Consider the following 16,373-nt stretch of genomic DNA (forward strand, 5'->3'; position numbering starts at 1 on the left):
ATTTGAAATCACTTCAAATAGAGCCAAAGAGGGCTTATAAGCAATTTGAATTTACATCTTTGAGTCATTTTGGCTATGGGATGGAGAGGAAATAGCCTGAGGCCAACGGAGACTTGAAAATACAAGCCTTCTTCAGCTCCTCTACTGCACACATCTCCATGTGTCCCCAGCTCCTAAGATGGAATCCATCCCTCCATCCAGTCATGGTGAGCAAGGAGACAAGATACGGACATTGCCTGGCTCATCCTTGTAAAAATTTCAGCACTTTAGGTATCTGCCGAGTTTCCTCCAGATAAGCCTTGGCCCTACCCACAGCATGTGGGTCTGTCTCCCACCTTTGCCTGATCAGGTCACCTGGAGGATCCAGGGGGATCCACACTGGTATTTCTTTGTTGAACTTAATCAATATATCTATAACTCCAGAATCTCTTGGTGACTCCATCTGAGCTTTACAGTCAAAAAGTGACTTCTTCCTACTTCATTGGGAGCATTGTGGCTCAAAGCTATGGGTAGAATACCCTCCCACCACCACCCCCAACCCAGTAGGATGAGTTTTCTGGAATAGAGCAAAATATGGTTTCAAATACTAATTGATTTGATGAGTATATCTATTTATTCTTAGTTCTGGAATATATCCAGGTGCCCTACTTAGAGATAAGAGTTGTTCCCCCCAAAAAAATGCCTGATCTTTTCCTTTTGTCAATTAAGGCATAATGAGTCATTCAGGAAGCAACTTTCAAAAAGAGAGTAGTTCTGTTTAGGCTACTTCCTTGTGTCAATCTGAATCTCATGCCATCCATGTCGGAGGATAGCACAAAGCGCAATGGAGCAGAAGAATTATTGAAGTTAGAGCAAGAAATGACCTTAGCATTATCTATCCCAACTTGCCCATTTACACATGAAAAAACTGATTCTCTTGAGCTTCTTAAGATAGTAAATAACGGAGGTCCCATTCTATCCTAGGCCCTCTGAATCAAATCCAGAATTCTGCATTGCAGCAGGTCACCTCACCTTGTGATTTCTATCATAAGAGCTAGCCTGACCCAGTCTAATATTGACTGATGTTGAGAGTAGAGACAGCACTGGGCTGGGTGTCCATAGACCAGGACTCCAGGCCTGGATTGATGACTAATTGATCTATATGAGATCATTAGATCAAAAATTTAGAGTTAGACGCACTATTCGAGAACATCTGGTTCATTCCTTTCATTGTACGGGTGAAGAAACAGAGGCCCTAAGTGGTTATTGACATGCCTAAGGTCTGCTCTTCCCACTGTGCCATGATCTCAGACAAGTCATCTCCTTCCTGTGTAAAGCAGCTGAGTTAGATGACTTCTAAGGTACTTTTCACATTTCTGTTCTCTGACTCTTAGAATCAGGAGCATATCAGGAAACAGTGAGGTACCTCATATAGTGGGGAATGGAGGAGACTTACCTTAGCTGATAACTGAGACTTCCTACTTCATTGGGAGCATTGTGCCAGGTGGGATAGCAGAAAAGAGGAAATAGGAAGGTGTCTGGTAGAGGAAGGAGGTGGGTCTATGAGTTAGCAATGGCTCTGCCCATCCCTGGATTTGTTCTCACCCCTTTGAAGGCAGTACCCAGTCATTGCCTTTCCCCTTTCTCCTTTTAATCGTCTTGTTATCTGCCCTCTTTTCCCCTTTCTCTTCTCTCCCTATTAGGAACTGCCTCCTATGGGTAAGAGCCCACACATGATCCCTGAACCCTTTCCTAGTCAGAGAGCCCCAAGGTCCCTGGACCCCTGTACTCCTGTTCTAGCCCAATCCACTTACCATCACCATCTTGATAATATTTCATGACTTCTTGCATGTTCTACTGTTCTCCTACATGTTCTCCTCCCTTCTTTTCCGAAGTAGCTTCTCCGTGTCCCAGAGTGCCACTCTTTCGATTTTGTCTCATAGTAGCAGGGGTGCTACCTTCTGGCTCTTGCTCTCATATGGGTAGACAGGTTGGCCACTGGAAATAGGCACTATTTGTGAACCAAGGCTGTTTTGCTTTGGCCTGGGCTGTGACAGACCCAAGTCCTCATATACCAGAGGATCATCACCTGAGAATAAGCACAGAGCTAAGGCTAAATATTTTAGTGCTAACTCCCACCCCCACCCCAATCCCCCCAAAAGGGGGCTGCTTACTGGGGTCGATGAAGAAGAAGACATGGTTCAGGAATGGAGTGCTGACATGTAGTCTTTGCTTACTGGAACTAATAGCTACCCAATGGGCATCCCTTCTCCTGTCTGTCTGTCCTTCACTCAGCAGCTTTGTCCCTAAGTTTAAGATCACTTGGTTCTCTTCCCATGGTACTCTTCCCTTCTAATATTTGGAGTATGCCAGGAGGACAGAAACAGACAATGAATGAAGTAATTAATTAGCCACTTAATGAAGAAAAATGCTTTTATTAAGCGCTTACTTTTTGTGAAGTGCTATGCTAAGTGCTGAGCATGCATATAGACAAATAAGGTAGTTCAATCACTCAAGGAGCTCAAATCCTAAGTGGGGGAAACAGAACAAAAGGAAGGAACCAGAGGAGGGTGATGGTCCAAGATGGCAAGGATATTCAGTATTTTGTCATAAGCAAACCAATTGAAAGAACTGGAGATATTTAACCTGGAGAAGAGAAGGACTGGGTAGACATTTGTATGCAGAGGACATGATAGCTATCTTTGAGCAATGGCAGGATTGTCAAGTGGACAAGGGACTAGATTTGTTCTGGGTCATTCTGGAGAACTTAATTGTTTTTTTTTTGTCTTTTTGGAGGGGGAAAGGAAGGGCAATTGGGGTTAAGTGACTTGCCCAAGGTTACACAGCTAGTAAGTGTTAAGTGTCTGAGGCCAGATTTGAACTCAGGTCCTCCTGACTGCAGGGCCAGTCTCTATTCACTGCGCCACCTAGCCACCCCAAGGATTTAGTTTTGTTTTGTTTTTGTTTTTTTTTTATTTTTTGGTCTTTATGAATTTGTTTGTTTACTTTTAGTTTACAAGGTTCAGTTCCGCAGTCCCTTGAGTTTCAAATTTTCTCCCTCTCCTCTCCCACCTCACCCCCCATGGAGGTATGCAATCAAGTATAGGATCTGCAAATACTTTCACATTAGACATTAGTCAGGTTATAAAGAAGGATTGTAACAGATGGAATGAACAATGGGAAAGAGGAGAAAAAACCAAACAAGAAAAAGAAAGAGAGCAGGTATTTTGCTTCAATCTGCATTCAAACTCTGTTTTTTCTCTGAATGTAGACATCTCTCTCCATCATGAGAAGGACTTGGTTTTTGAAGTAGGATCAACGTGTTGAAGTTACAAGGAGGCAGCTTTCAACTCAATACAAAGAATTTCCTAAACCTTGGAGTGTTGGGTTTTTTTTAATTGTAATTTATTATTTATTTTTAATATTCAACCAAATAAAGTTAGAAAGGTATTTTGGAGCTGGGTGGTAAAGGTTAAATGCCACAAAGAGGAATTATTGGGAAATTATCCTGCAAGATGCCATTGACCTTGGTGCTCCATCCATCACTATGCTCTGCCCCTCTGATTGGAAACAGGAGCCACGAGCCTCAAAGCCTCCATGAAAGGAGGGAGCTGAGCTCGGACTTTTCTTACCAGACTGCTCTAGTCTGGGACTTCTCTGACTTCTCCTCTGTTGGGTGACTCTAGCCCCTCTCCTTTCCTCTTTCCTTTTGGGTCTTGTTTTCCCCCAATCGATGGTAAGCTTCTTGAGGGCAGGGACTCTGTTTTTTTCCCATCTGTATCTCCAGTGCTTAACACAGTGCCTGGCTCATAGTAAGTTTTAAATAAATGTTTATTGACTATTATTTACTATTTAGAAGCCTCACATAAGCCTCACACGCGCACACACGCTCACAAGATATGAGAGTACAGACCTTCAGGTCAGGAGCCCTGGGTTTGAACCTTTCTTCAGATACTTCGGAGCCATGTGGTCATGAGCAGGCAACCTACTCACCCTCCCAGAGCTTCAGTTTCCTCAACTGGGCATAGGAGTTCATGAGGATTATATGAATTGCTACCTATATTCAGTTCTGCTGTAATATTTGCTTGGAAATCGCCAATTTGTTCCAGTGTACTTGGTATCATTAGGAAGCATTTTGAGAGTAAGGTGGACTTTGGTTTGCTAATGTTTGATTACTTCATTGAGAATCAGTGGAAATGCAGAAAACTGTATCATTTCACAATTCACGAGCTGCAACCCTTCCAATGAGCACATCCATGAGCAAATCTCAGGTTTTTTTTTTTTCCAAATAAAGTTTCAAATGAAATAAAATCAAATCAAGTTTCAAATCAAGTCATATTTCTTGTATATCTTCTGGTGCACCAGGAGCTGTGAGCTGTGGACAGGACCTCCAACTCTAGGTTGCCCAACTTGCTGAAGACCTTGCCAGCCACAGTCCACGTGGCAGTATCCACCACGTGGATACTGCCACTATTTATTGTTCTATTTATATACTTCTTAATCATTTAACATGTGTAAAATTGTCACACATTTTTAGTAAGTTGTATGTTTTTATCTATTTTTTACACATCACTGAGAAAGTTTTTGAATACTTTTCCCTTAAACTCACCTTCCCCATAAACCCTATGGTTTTTATTGCCTGATTTTGCATAGCTCAATGCTTCAGGGGAAATGTGTATGTCCCAATATGTTAGAACTGACTATTTGATAAAGTTGCTGTGAGGAAACTGTTTTGTAAACCATAAGAAATGGTGCTTTCAAAATGTGCTATTATTAGCACACAACTGTAAGAATATAAGAACTGTTCCCTTGGGTTAGAACAAGGGTCCTCTTACCCTGATTCTGTTTCTCACAGGGTCACAAAATGAAATGGGATTTGCCCTCCATGGTGTCAACCTCAGAGGACTCAGCTTTTACCCCATAGCCCCCAACTTCCCTACATCATCTGCTTTTGCACATCCCTGAACTTTAGGGTGGTGCCTCAGAGGGATAGGAATGACAGCTCTAGACATCACTCCCCCAAACTCCTCCCCACCAATATCAAAGCCATGTGAGGGGACGCTATGGCCATTGATTACTGGCAATGCTAAATAACTCATGTTGTTAAACCTTATGGCCCACACTTTGCAAACACTACTTCTGGTCCCCTAGTATAGCTTATGACCACAGCCTGTGCCTTCTACATAGCCCAGGCGTCATCACACCCATTGTGTCTCTCTTGTGTGTGTGTGTGTGTGTGTAATCTGCTACTTATCTTATACTGGTGGTGAGGGAGGATCAGTGACCTCAAACCCAAATATACTCTAAGCCTTATTCTTTCTGTCTTGGGGATGCCATGGTGGCTTTGGGGGGGTAGAGAGATGGTCTTTTTTTCTGCAGTTTCTCCCAGCAGAATGAGTTCACTTCCACTAAACCACTTTAAGGACCCAAGGTAAATAATGAGTAGAGTATAGGATTTAGAGCTAGAAAGAATGTCAAAAGCCATCTAATCCACCCTCCACACCATTTAACTGTTAAAGAAACTGTGTCCTAGAGAGGTCTTCCTGTCTCCAGGCTCAGCACTCTATCTACTTTGCTACTTAGCTGCCTGAATTTTTTTAAATACAAATGGATCTTAACAGAAGTGTAAATTAAAAATCAAAATCATTAATGGAACACTTGGCTCTTAAACATTTTAATTTATATATTTTGTTTTTATGTCACTTTCATTTCCAAATATATTACTCCCTCTTTCCTTACACAGAGAATTATCTCTAAGAACAAAGATCACAAAATAAAAAAGCAGTTCAGGGACAGCTAGGTGGCGCAGTGAGTAGAGCACTGACCCTAGAGTCAGGAGGACCTGAGTTCAAATTCAGCTTCAAGACACTTAAAACTTAACTAGCTGTGTAACCTTGGGCAAGTCACTTAACCCCAATTGTCCTGCATTCCTCCTCCAAAAAGACAATTAAAAAAGCAGTTCAGAAAACTAAAATATAACTTGCATCTCACAGAATATGAAGTATGATTATATACTCTGTGATGATAGGGTACCCTCTCTCCATCCCCAACTTCTGCAACAAAGAGATGGAAGTGAATTTTCTCATCTCTTCTTCAGAAACTGGTTTTGTCATCATAACTCAGGAGGAAGTCTAGTACTGGATATATAAATCTAGGTATCATCTCCACAGAGATGATGTTTGGATCCCCAGAAGCTAACGAAATCACATAAAAGGACCTAAGTAACATCCAATTTTTGTTTATGCATAAACTTTTCAATTTTGTGTAATCAATATTATCTATTTTATCTTTTGCAATTTCCTCTAGCCCATATTTGGTTAAGAATACATCTCCTACTCCTAGCCTTTGAGAGGTATAGGATCAATTTCTCTACTAATTTTTTATGGTATGATCTTTATTTTTTTAATTTTTATTTTTTTGCCTTTTGGAGGGCAATTGGGGTTAAGTAACTTGCCCAAGGTTACACGGCTAGTGTGGGGGGGGGGGGGCGGGGGAGGGGGTGTTAAGTGTCTGATACCAGAACTGAACTCAGAACCTCCTGACCCCGGGCTGGTGCTTTACTCACTGTTCCACCTAGCTGCCCCATGGTATGATCTTTAATATTCAGGTCACATATCCATTTAGAATTTGTTGTAGAATAAAATGGATAAGATTTTGGTCTAAACCTGATTTCTGCTAGATCTCTTTCTAATTTTTCTAGCAGCTCTTATTAAATAGGGAATACTTTTCTAAGTAATTTATGTTTTCAGATTTATCAAACACTGAGCTATTAAATTCCATTATTTCTGATTTTCCTTTGTGTTGTCTGTTCCATTGATATACATCTCTATTTTAACCAATATCAAATGATTTTGGTGAATTTTGCCATGATATTGTTTTATAAAATAATTTGAGGTCTTTAATTGCTATTCTTCATCCATCCCTACCTTTTCTTTCATTATTTACCTTGATATTTTAGATTTTTTATTTCTCCAAATGAATTTTGTTATTTCATTAAGTGTTTTAAAGAATCACTTTGATAGTTTGATTGGACATAGCATTAAAGTTATAAATTAACTTTGCTAGTATGGTCATTTTTTCTTTTCTTTTTTTTTTCTTTTTTTGGTGGGGGGAATGCAGGGCAATTGGGGTTAAGTGACTTGCCCAGGGTCACATGGCTAGTAAGTATTAAGTGACTGAGGCCAGATTTGAACTCAGGTCCTCCTGACTCCAGGGCAGGTGCTCTATTCACCGTGCCACCTAGCCACCCCAGTATGGTCATTTTTATTATATTGGCATGGCCTAGCCATGAGCACTGAATATTTCTCCACCTATTTAACTTATTCTTTATTTCTTTAAGGAAGAATTTATAATTGAATCTATAAAAATATATTGTATGCTTTGGTAGGTTAAACCTCAAATATTTTATGCATTTTATAGTGATTTTTGAATGAAATTTCCTTTTCTATGGTTGCCTCTTGGATTTTGTTATTATTGTGCAAAAATGTATTTTAATTTTTCTGAATTTATTTTGTAACCTGCAACTAGGCTGAAGCTATTGTCTATATTAATATCATAGTTAATTCTCTAGGATTTTCCAAATAAACCATCATATAATCAGCAGGTAGGGATAATTTTCTCTCCTCTTTGCCTGTCTTTACACCTTTAATTTCTTTCTCTTACTGCTATTGCTAACATTTCTAGAACTATGTAAAAAAATGGTAGAAGAGTTGGTATTTTTGTTTTACTCTTGTATTTTCTGAAAAAGTGCCAATTACTACATATGATTTTTGCTTTTGGTTTTAGATAGATACTTTTCATGATATTAAAAAAGATCCCTCCATACTCTGCATGGAGAGGGGATGCTTTTGTCTTTGTTATTAGCATAAATGAGGTTTGTATTTCAAAGGCCTTTTCTGCATTTATTGGGATGTTCAAGCTCCTTGTACAGATAAGAAAACTGAGGCAAACAGGGCTAAGTGACACAGCTAGTAAGTGTTTGAGACCAGATTTGAACTCAGGTCTTCCCTGACTCCAGACTTGGCACCCTATCCACAGTGCCACCTAGCTATTCTTCCTTAAGAATTAAAACTGTCCAAAAGTGGAATGGACAACCTTGAAAGTTGATAAATTGCCCCTTTGTTGATGTTTGGGAGTTTGGGGTGCTCAAGACCCCAAAGTACCAACATGCCGGGTGCTGCCGAATGAATTCAACTCAAGCCTTCTCTTAGCCAAATTAAAACAAAGTTTATTAAAGATTCGCCATAATGGGTAGACTCTTAAGGAGCCTCAGTATCTGTGATGCTTGTATTGGACGAGCAGGCCAGAATAACCTGACACAAGACTGAGTCTGTGCTAGATTAATCTCAGCCCCCTCATGGAGGTGAGATGGATCTTAAATACAGAAAGACTGTGGGAGGGATCTAGGGGTGGTCTGAAGAAGGAGTTTGGGGAGGGTCTTGAGGAGGAGTCTAAGGAGGATCTTGAAAAACTAAGATCAGACTCCAGGAATGGGATTAAGGGTGGGAAATAGCTGAAAGCTGCCTGGAGATGACAGACCAAGGAGGGCTAGGCTAATTTAAGGGTAACAGATTTGGGTATAGATATTTTGATAGGATCAAGGATGGGAAGTAGCAGGGCAGTAGAGGGCTAGGCTAGGTTAAGAGTAACTGAGATTTGGGCCTAGCATAATGAAAGGCTTATGGCCTCAGGCAAAAGCCTCATCAAGTGGGAAGATTCCAGGGGGTTCCCAGAGCCTAAATCCTATCACCTTCACTGGAAGTCTCCAAGCAGAGTCTGGATGTCTTGAGATTGTTGTAGAGCATCCTTGGTCAAGACTGGGTTGAATTAGGCTCTGAGGTATCTTTCAACTTATTCTGAAATTCTAAGTAAATATTTCCTTGCCTTAGGTACTTGTAGTCTAGCAGGGGGAAATGAAATATACATAGCTAAGGTACATATTGAATGGGGTGAAGGGAGAGAGAATATCTCAAAACCAGAGGCAGACTTTTGTAAGACTGGACAGACCTGAGTCCTGGGTTTCCTAAGAAATTACACAGCCTAGGACCCTTTCCCCCTTCCCTTGCTGTCAATCAGCCTGAAGCCCTTCAGCAATCTTAGGAATCTCTTAGAGCCCTGCCCCTTTCTTCACTTTGGCGTTTGCCAAATAAGGAGAGGTACATTTGGATAGGCTATATCCTGTTTCCTTGTTCTTTATCATTGGAGGAGATTTCGTGCCCAGACTGTAAGCCCACCTCCCAGCCAATGGGAGAAGGGACAGCAGTGGGAGGGGGCTTGACTGAGTTAGGGTATAAATTCTTGTTCCGAATTCTGTAACACTGCTGGTTCCTATGGGTGAAAAGGATGCCCTCTTCTCAAGAGAATTGAATAAAACTTCCTATTTTTTCCTCAAGACACCTCTAACTTTTAAATTTTGGGGGTCCCTGTACCCCACACAATAAGAAATGTTATCATCAGGGCGGCTAGGTGGTGCAGTGAATAGAGCACCAGCCCTGGAGTCAGAAGGACCTGAGTTCAAATTCGGCTTCAGACACTTGGCACACTTACTAGCCGTGTGACCTTGGGCAAGTCACTTAACCCCAATTGCCCTGCCTTCCCCCTTCCAAAAAAAGAAAAAAAAAATGAGAGATTGTATGATTAGACCTAAAGAAGTAGAGGGAACAGGAAAAAAAGATGACTTCTAAAAATGAGATGTTTCTTCTCATATTGTAAGATCTGAAACCTCAACTCCCCTCTGCCTCTGCTCTTTTGGAAAAGTGGCAGTAGACTTTTCTTTTTACTCTCATGGGATTGTTGAGCTAGGAGATGATCTTGGCCAACACCTCCTCTCTACCCCCTATGCCATTTTACAGACAGGAAAACTTGGAAGTTTGGGGACTTGCCTTAGTTTACCCAGCTAGTTAGCAGCAGAGCTAGGACCAGAACCCAGGCCTCCTGTCTTCCAAGTCATGAACTCTTTCTCCTGCTGTAGAACAAGGGGTGAGCCTTCCAGTTCACACCTGCTCAAGAGAATCAATTGTCACATTTTTAGGGTGATCATTTCCACCTTGGAAATCAGCAAGTGCTAAAAATCAGGGTCTGATTTATTGTTTTGTTGCTTGTCTAGAATTAGATAAGCTTCTCCCTATGCACAAGCAAAGGACCCTACTGAGGTGTGTCCTCTGAACTCATTCATAGGATCATAGATTTAGGGCCAGGAGGGAACTTGGAGATCCTCTGGTATATATAATCTCTCCTCTTGCGGGTGCAGCCAAGGCCCAGAGAAGTCAAATGACTTGCCCAAGGTCACACAGAATGCAAATGGCAGAGCTGAGTCCTCTGTTTCCAAATTCGGTACTTTTTGGTTTGTTTTTTTTCCATTTTACCATACTTAAGGGGAATTTTCCCAAAGCACCAAAGTAATTAAAACTCCCCTTTCCATTTTGTTTTCTAAGTAGCATTTTCTCCCATCACATCTGTACCAAGGCTCTTCGGGGATGCTATGGTAAGTTGCGTAATTTTTATCAAATGATCAGAATAATGACTTACTCAGAAAAACCAAAACTGTCCACCAGGGCACCAAGCAAAACAGCAGGTAAGTATATTCAGGATACATTGGGGGTAGTTTCAGAAGGAAGGGACTAAGATGTAAACTGAAGTTGTTAGATGAAATGGTTTTTAACTTTCTTCCAGATATCACCAATCTATGAATAAAACAGCTTTCAAAATCTTATTCATTTGAAAGGCATTTATTAAAAATTCACTGTGTGCAGAACATTATGTTAAGTATGGGGAGAGATATAAATTGTAGGGGCGGGTAGGTGACACAGTGAATAGAGCACTGGCCCTGGAGTCAGGAGGACCTGAGTTCAAATCCCACCTCAGACACCTAACACAAAAAAACTAGCTGTGTGACCTTAGGCAAGTCACTTAACCCCAATTGCCCTACCTTCCCCCCTCCAAAAAAGTGAAAGAAAAAAAAGATATAAATTTTAGATAGGATACATTCCCTGACATTATGGACCTTTCAGTGTAGTGGGTACATTCCTTACCATTATGGACCTTTCAGTGTAGTAGGGACATATGATATGTGCACAAATAATATTAATATGAAATAATACAAGATACTGGAATGAAAGGTACAAAATGCCCCCAGAAAATTCATGAGGAAATTTCTGTCTAGTGTCTAGAGAAAAAACTCAGAATGACTTCCTAGAGGAGATTGCATTCAAAGGTCATTTGGAATTCTGTCTCCAAATTAATATCTATTAATTAATTATTTAATTTCTAGGTATGTGACCCTGGGCAAGTCACTTAACCCTGTTTGCCTCAGTTTCCTCATCTATAAAATGGGGACACACTAGAGAAGGCAATGGCAAGCCATTCCATTATCTTTACCAAGAAAATCCAAAATGGGATCACAGAGTTGGACACAACTGAAATGACTATACAACAACAAAAATATTCCCTGCCTTTATAGAGTTTACAGTGTAGTAAAAGGACAGGACACAAACACACATAGATAACTATAATACATGATAATGCATTAAGAATGTCTTTCCTTAGGGGCAGCTAGGTGGCACAGCACCAACCCTGGACTCAGGAGGATCTGAGTTCAAATCCAGTCTCAGACACATGACACACTTACTAGCTGCATGACCTTGAGCAAGTCACTTAACCCCAATTGCCTTGCATTCCTCACTCAAAAAAAAAAAAAGAATATCCTTACCCCATGGTGCTTACATTCAAGGAGGTGACTGAACATTTTATAACTTCTGAGTTCTTCCTGTGAGAAAATAGTTTGCCTCCATTCCATTGATCAAAATCACTTTGATACTTCTCAACATACCCTAAGGATGTCTGACCTTGCCATTCATTCTGGAGCTATGCCCTTAAGACAAGCACATCCATCCATCCTGCTACCAAACTCTCCCATGGATATTGTCTCCTTCTACTAGAATGTGAGCTCCATGAGGTCAGGGACTGTCTTGTTTTTCCATTTATATTCCTAGCCCTTAGCAAAGTGATTGACATACAATAAGCACTTAATAAATGCATTTTCATCCATCTATCCATCCATCCATTCATTCTCGCCTCTTCCACTTTGTGCATCTCAGTCCAACCTGACCTGTGGGAGGAGAATTTAAGGGACAATAATAGTAAACACTAGATCATGTTAATATTACTGTGCTTCCTGTGAATAATGAACAGTGAAGGTCACTGGGCTAAGACACATATACTTACTATTCAAAAATAAAAACCGAGGAAGAAAAGATGACCATGGTAATACAGCCACCTTTGGAGTTTACAGCTGCAAAACAAACATGAGGTCTTTCCCAGTGCTTACCTCCATCCTCTTCCATCCAATCACTTGATATGGTCGTCTTACCTCGACATTCTGAAATTGTGAAATTTGATTGAGCCACCTGCTTCCATCTCTTAATTACATCCTATTCATTTCTTTTACCAGATGCAGCTATAAGTATGTGTGTGTGTATTATTCTGTAGAGTGCTGTTTGTATTCTTAGGGAAAGAGGATTTAATTGAGTTAGAAAACTGATTAGTGATTCATTATACTTGTCTGGGCCAACCCACTTGTCCAGATTACAGAATCACCTGTCACTGAGGTTTGGTCTCCTTGTTGATGAGGGGACTCAGAGAGAGAAGCTGATCTCTGGGACTTTTGGATTAAGGGGTTGGTTTGGGCAAGTGGAGTATGCTAACTGTAGAGATGATAATATGAATAAGTTTTCCCTAGCATCACCCAAGCACTGATGGTCTTGGTTTTGACCTAGGAATGGAGGAGGGAAGTTTCATGAATATTAAAAAAAAAAAAGGCAGTAGACTTGCTATTTAGAAACAACCTATTGTCTTATGGACTATTTTTTATTAGAGTTAGATATAAAATATAAGATATTATCTTGTGCAGCACCAAAACTTATAGATTGAGGAAACCAAGACTCAATCAATGATTTAGTAATTGCCTTCTTTATTCCTGGCACTGTGCTAAGTGGGGGGGGGGGGGGGGAGGGAGGAAGGGGAGAATGGGAGGATGGGTGCAAAGAATGAAACAATCCCTCCTTTCATGGAACTTACATTTTAATGGGAAGTTAATTGCTCAAGGCCATACAAGTAAGTGATACCAGGCCTAGAATCCAGTTTTCCTGGTTCCAGGTTTCTTGTTCTTTCCACTACACATTGGAGATAGTGTTATATAGTAGACAGAATGCTCAAGTTAGAGTCAGGAGTTGACAAGATGCCTTCACTAAGTGAGTCCTCAAGTTTCAGAGATTGGCAGGATGGGATGTGAAACATTTCAATCCTTCTTGGAATACTTTGTGTATAATTGTAGATACATCACTTAACCCTTCTGAGCCTCACTTTCCTCATCTGTAAAATGAGGATACTATGATGATTAGGGATGACACATCTCATAGAGTTGTTGTGAAGACCAGATAAGATAGTGTCTGTAAGGTACTTTGCAAATCTGAGGTTGCCAATGCCAGCTGTCATTACTGTCATATCATTTTGTCTCATTTAGTAAGATAATGGGAATTTCTCTGTAGAAAGAATTGGAATAATTTTTAAGGTGATTTTCCTTCTGCTCTTTTGTCTGTTCATCAAAACTAAGCCCTTGATCCAATAAATGCCAAATGTCTTCTTGCATTTACTCCTCTCTCCTCTCATTTTTGTCTCCTCCAGGTTTTGGCATGACAACACCAGCAACTGTGGGAGGCAAAGTTTTTCTGATATTTTATGGTCTCATCGGATGTGCAGGCACCATCTTGTTCTTCAACCTCTTCTTAGAGCGTCTGATTACACTCATCGCTTACATCATGAAGCTACACCATGAACGACAGCTCAGAAAGAAGGAGGTACTGCAATATGATAACCAAAGAGACTCCACCTCGGAGGCAGACAGAAGGGAGGAATGGAAGCCCTCTGTGTATTGTGTCATGTTTATCCTGTGCCTGGCCTCCCTCATCATCTCTCTCTGTGCCTCTGTCATGTACATGACCACTGAAGGTTGGAGCTACTTTGATTCTCTTTATTTCTGCTTCGTGGCCTTCAGCACCATTGGCTTTGGTGACCTCGTCAGTAGCCAAAATGCCCATTACGAGAAAGAAAGGCTCTACCGCTTTGGCAACTTCATCTTCATCCTCATGGGTGTCTGCTGCATTTACTCCTTGTTCAACGTGATCTCCATCCTCATCAAGAACTTCATTAACTGGATCTTGAAGAAAATGGAATGCCACTATTGCCAGTGCCAAAGAAAAGCCTTCCTCTTTCGGAGAAATGTTGTAACTCCCAGCAATGTGCAGAGTGGGCAAGAAATCACCATTGAGAAAGATGGCATGATTGAGAGTGAAATGGGTGGATGTCCCCTCTCTGGAGAGAGGATCGGCATGAAGGACTTCATAACCTCCAGCAAGGCCTCATTAGCCATACTACAGAAGCAGCTGTCAGAGACAGACAATAATAGATCTCCTCAGCAGGCCCACACATCAGCCGGATCTAAGGGATTTTCAGGAGGGGTGGGAGCTGTGCCAATTACGGAGAACAAAATCGCCTTTAAAATTACTCCAATTCCTTCTACAGAGAAATCCCATTATCTTACTAAATGAGACAAAATGATATGACAGTAATGACAGCTGGCATTGGCAACCTCAGATTTGCAAAGTACCTTACAGATACTCTGCAGAAACAAGTGGAGACAGATAGAGAAAAGTTCTGGATACTAGATGCCGGGTAGAGGGCAAAGGACAGAAGGAGCTGTCATCAAAGAGACCAAGCAAACAGAGCAGGACTGTCTGCCCTTACAGGCCTTGGGAATAGCTCCATAACATTGGCTTGAGTTTGGCATTATCACTTGGCCCTTGGCAGAACTTAGTTCCCCCAAACAGTTGACTTCCGAGGGACCTGTGTTGATTGAAATACCATTATATTTCTGTTGTCTTTCCTCCCCCCCTCCATGTTTGTATGTACATTTATACATATATATGTATATTCCTTAAATCTGAGACAAGCTCTAAAAACAAATCACAGAAGCATCACAGAGAAGATTAAACTCTCTTCTTCTGGGTCAACTAATGCCTTGAAATTGCCTTATTATTTGTACAGTGCTTTACACTTTGCAAAGTGAGTTTCCATTTACAGTACCCCATGTGATCCTCATAAATGGGTAGGCCTTGGAGGTGTGCAGGGCAAGCATTATTGTCCCCATTTTTTAAAAGATAGGTGAGAAAACCCTAGCTCAGAGAGGCCAAACTTACATAGTAGTAATAAATAGTAGAGGTGAGACCACAAACCTGACTCCAGGTTAGCTCCCCTGTGGGCTATTAAATGTCATACAGAATGGTCTGGTTCAGCTGGGGAAGAGGAGACAGAAGGGAGGGTTGTATGTTTTAATGCTTAATTTCTTGCTATTAGTTATCCTTCAAATGGAAGAAGGATCTTGATTCTTTTTGGAGGGCAATTGGGGTTAAGTGACTTGCCCAAGGTCACATGGCTAGTTTTTGTGTTAAGTGTCTGAGGCCAGATTTGACCTCAGGTCCTCCTGACTCCAGGGCTGGTGCTCTATTCACTGTGCCACCTAGCTTCCCTCTAAGGATCTTGATTCTTGCTTTACAACTTAAGAGTTGCTGACCTGTTAACAAATGTCAAATTATCCCCTCATTTTACACCTTCTTTATTGGCTCACTGGTTAATTTTCATTTTTTCTTCCGTCCCCAGTCTTCTCTGTACTCCATAACTCATACTCTTTTTTTTTTCATTTAAAACTTTGTATTGTCACTTTTTTTTACTCTTTTGGCCATGTTCTTTCTTTCTTTTTTTTTTTTGGTAGGGCAATTGGGGTTAAGTGATTTGCCCAAGGCCACACGGCTAGATTTTGTGTGTGTGTGTGTGTGTGTTAAATGTCTGAGGCCATATCCGAACCCAGGTCCTCCTGACTCCAGGGCCAGTGCTCTAGCTGCCCCACTTATACTCTTTTTTAAAAAGGGAATTGTTGCCGCTTAGAGCTAGAAGCTGACTGAACAGCATTTCCAAGTCCAAGGAAAAAAAGGCATTTATTTTGTAAACATGGGTTTTGGTGTTTTTTTAGTGGTGTTTTCTCCTTTAGGGTTGGAGCCCACTGAGTGAGAATTGACCAAGCAGTCAGATTCCATTTCAGGAAATGAAATGAGAAAAACATTCCTGTCTCTGCTTGACTGCATCCTTCTTGATTCTCACACAGCTCCTTTCCTTCTATTACAAAGTTTGAGTCTTGATTAGAATTTATGCTGAACAAATCCATTTTATTCAATAAAATTAGCTGAGAACTTGTCAGGGACCCAGAGAGAAGATCTGCATTAAGGTGAGAGAGAGAGAGAAGAGAGAGAGAGAGAGAGAGAGAGAGAGAGAGAGAGAGAGAGAGA

At 40.9% G+C, this 16,373-nt stretch overlaps 1 protein-coding gene across 1 annotated transcript; it reads left to right on the forward strand.

The window, feature by feature from the left end:
• The first annotated feature begins 10,497 nt into the window (after positions 1-10,497).
• On the forward strand, positions 10,498-15,228 carry KCNK13 (potassium two pore domain channel subfamily K member 13). Its single transcript, XM_069086060.1, has 2 exons — positions 10,498-10,552; positions 13,660-15,228. Exons 1-2 carry the CDS (start codon positions 10,498-10,500, stop codon positions 14,580-14,582), a joined length of 978 nt encoding a protein of 325 aa, XP_068942161.1. The 3' UTR covers positions 14,583-15,228.
• Positions 15,229-16,373: the final 1,145 nt, after the last annotated feature.

This window comes from Petaurus breviceps, unplaced genomic scaffold, assembly GCF_028583685.1.
Source record: "Petaurus breviceps papuanus isolate PSGF00001 unplaced genomic scaffold, PetGlider_PUasm1.0 177, whole genome shotgun sequence".
Lineage (NCBI taxonomy): Eukaryota > Metazoa > Chordata > Mammalia > Diprotodontia > Petauridae > Petaurus > Petaurus breviceps.

Bases quoted from the DNA above. Each gene is read 5' to 3' on its own strand.
- KCNK13 (XM_069086060.1), top strand. From the start codon at position 10,498: ATGACTTACTCAGAAAAACCAAAACTGTCCACCAGGGCACCAAGCAAA. The intron at 10,553-13,659 runs GTAAGTATATTC...TGTCTCCTCCAG, and splicing joins GGCACCAAGCAAAACAGCAG to GTTTTGGCATGACAACACCA.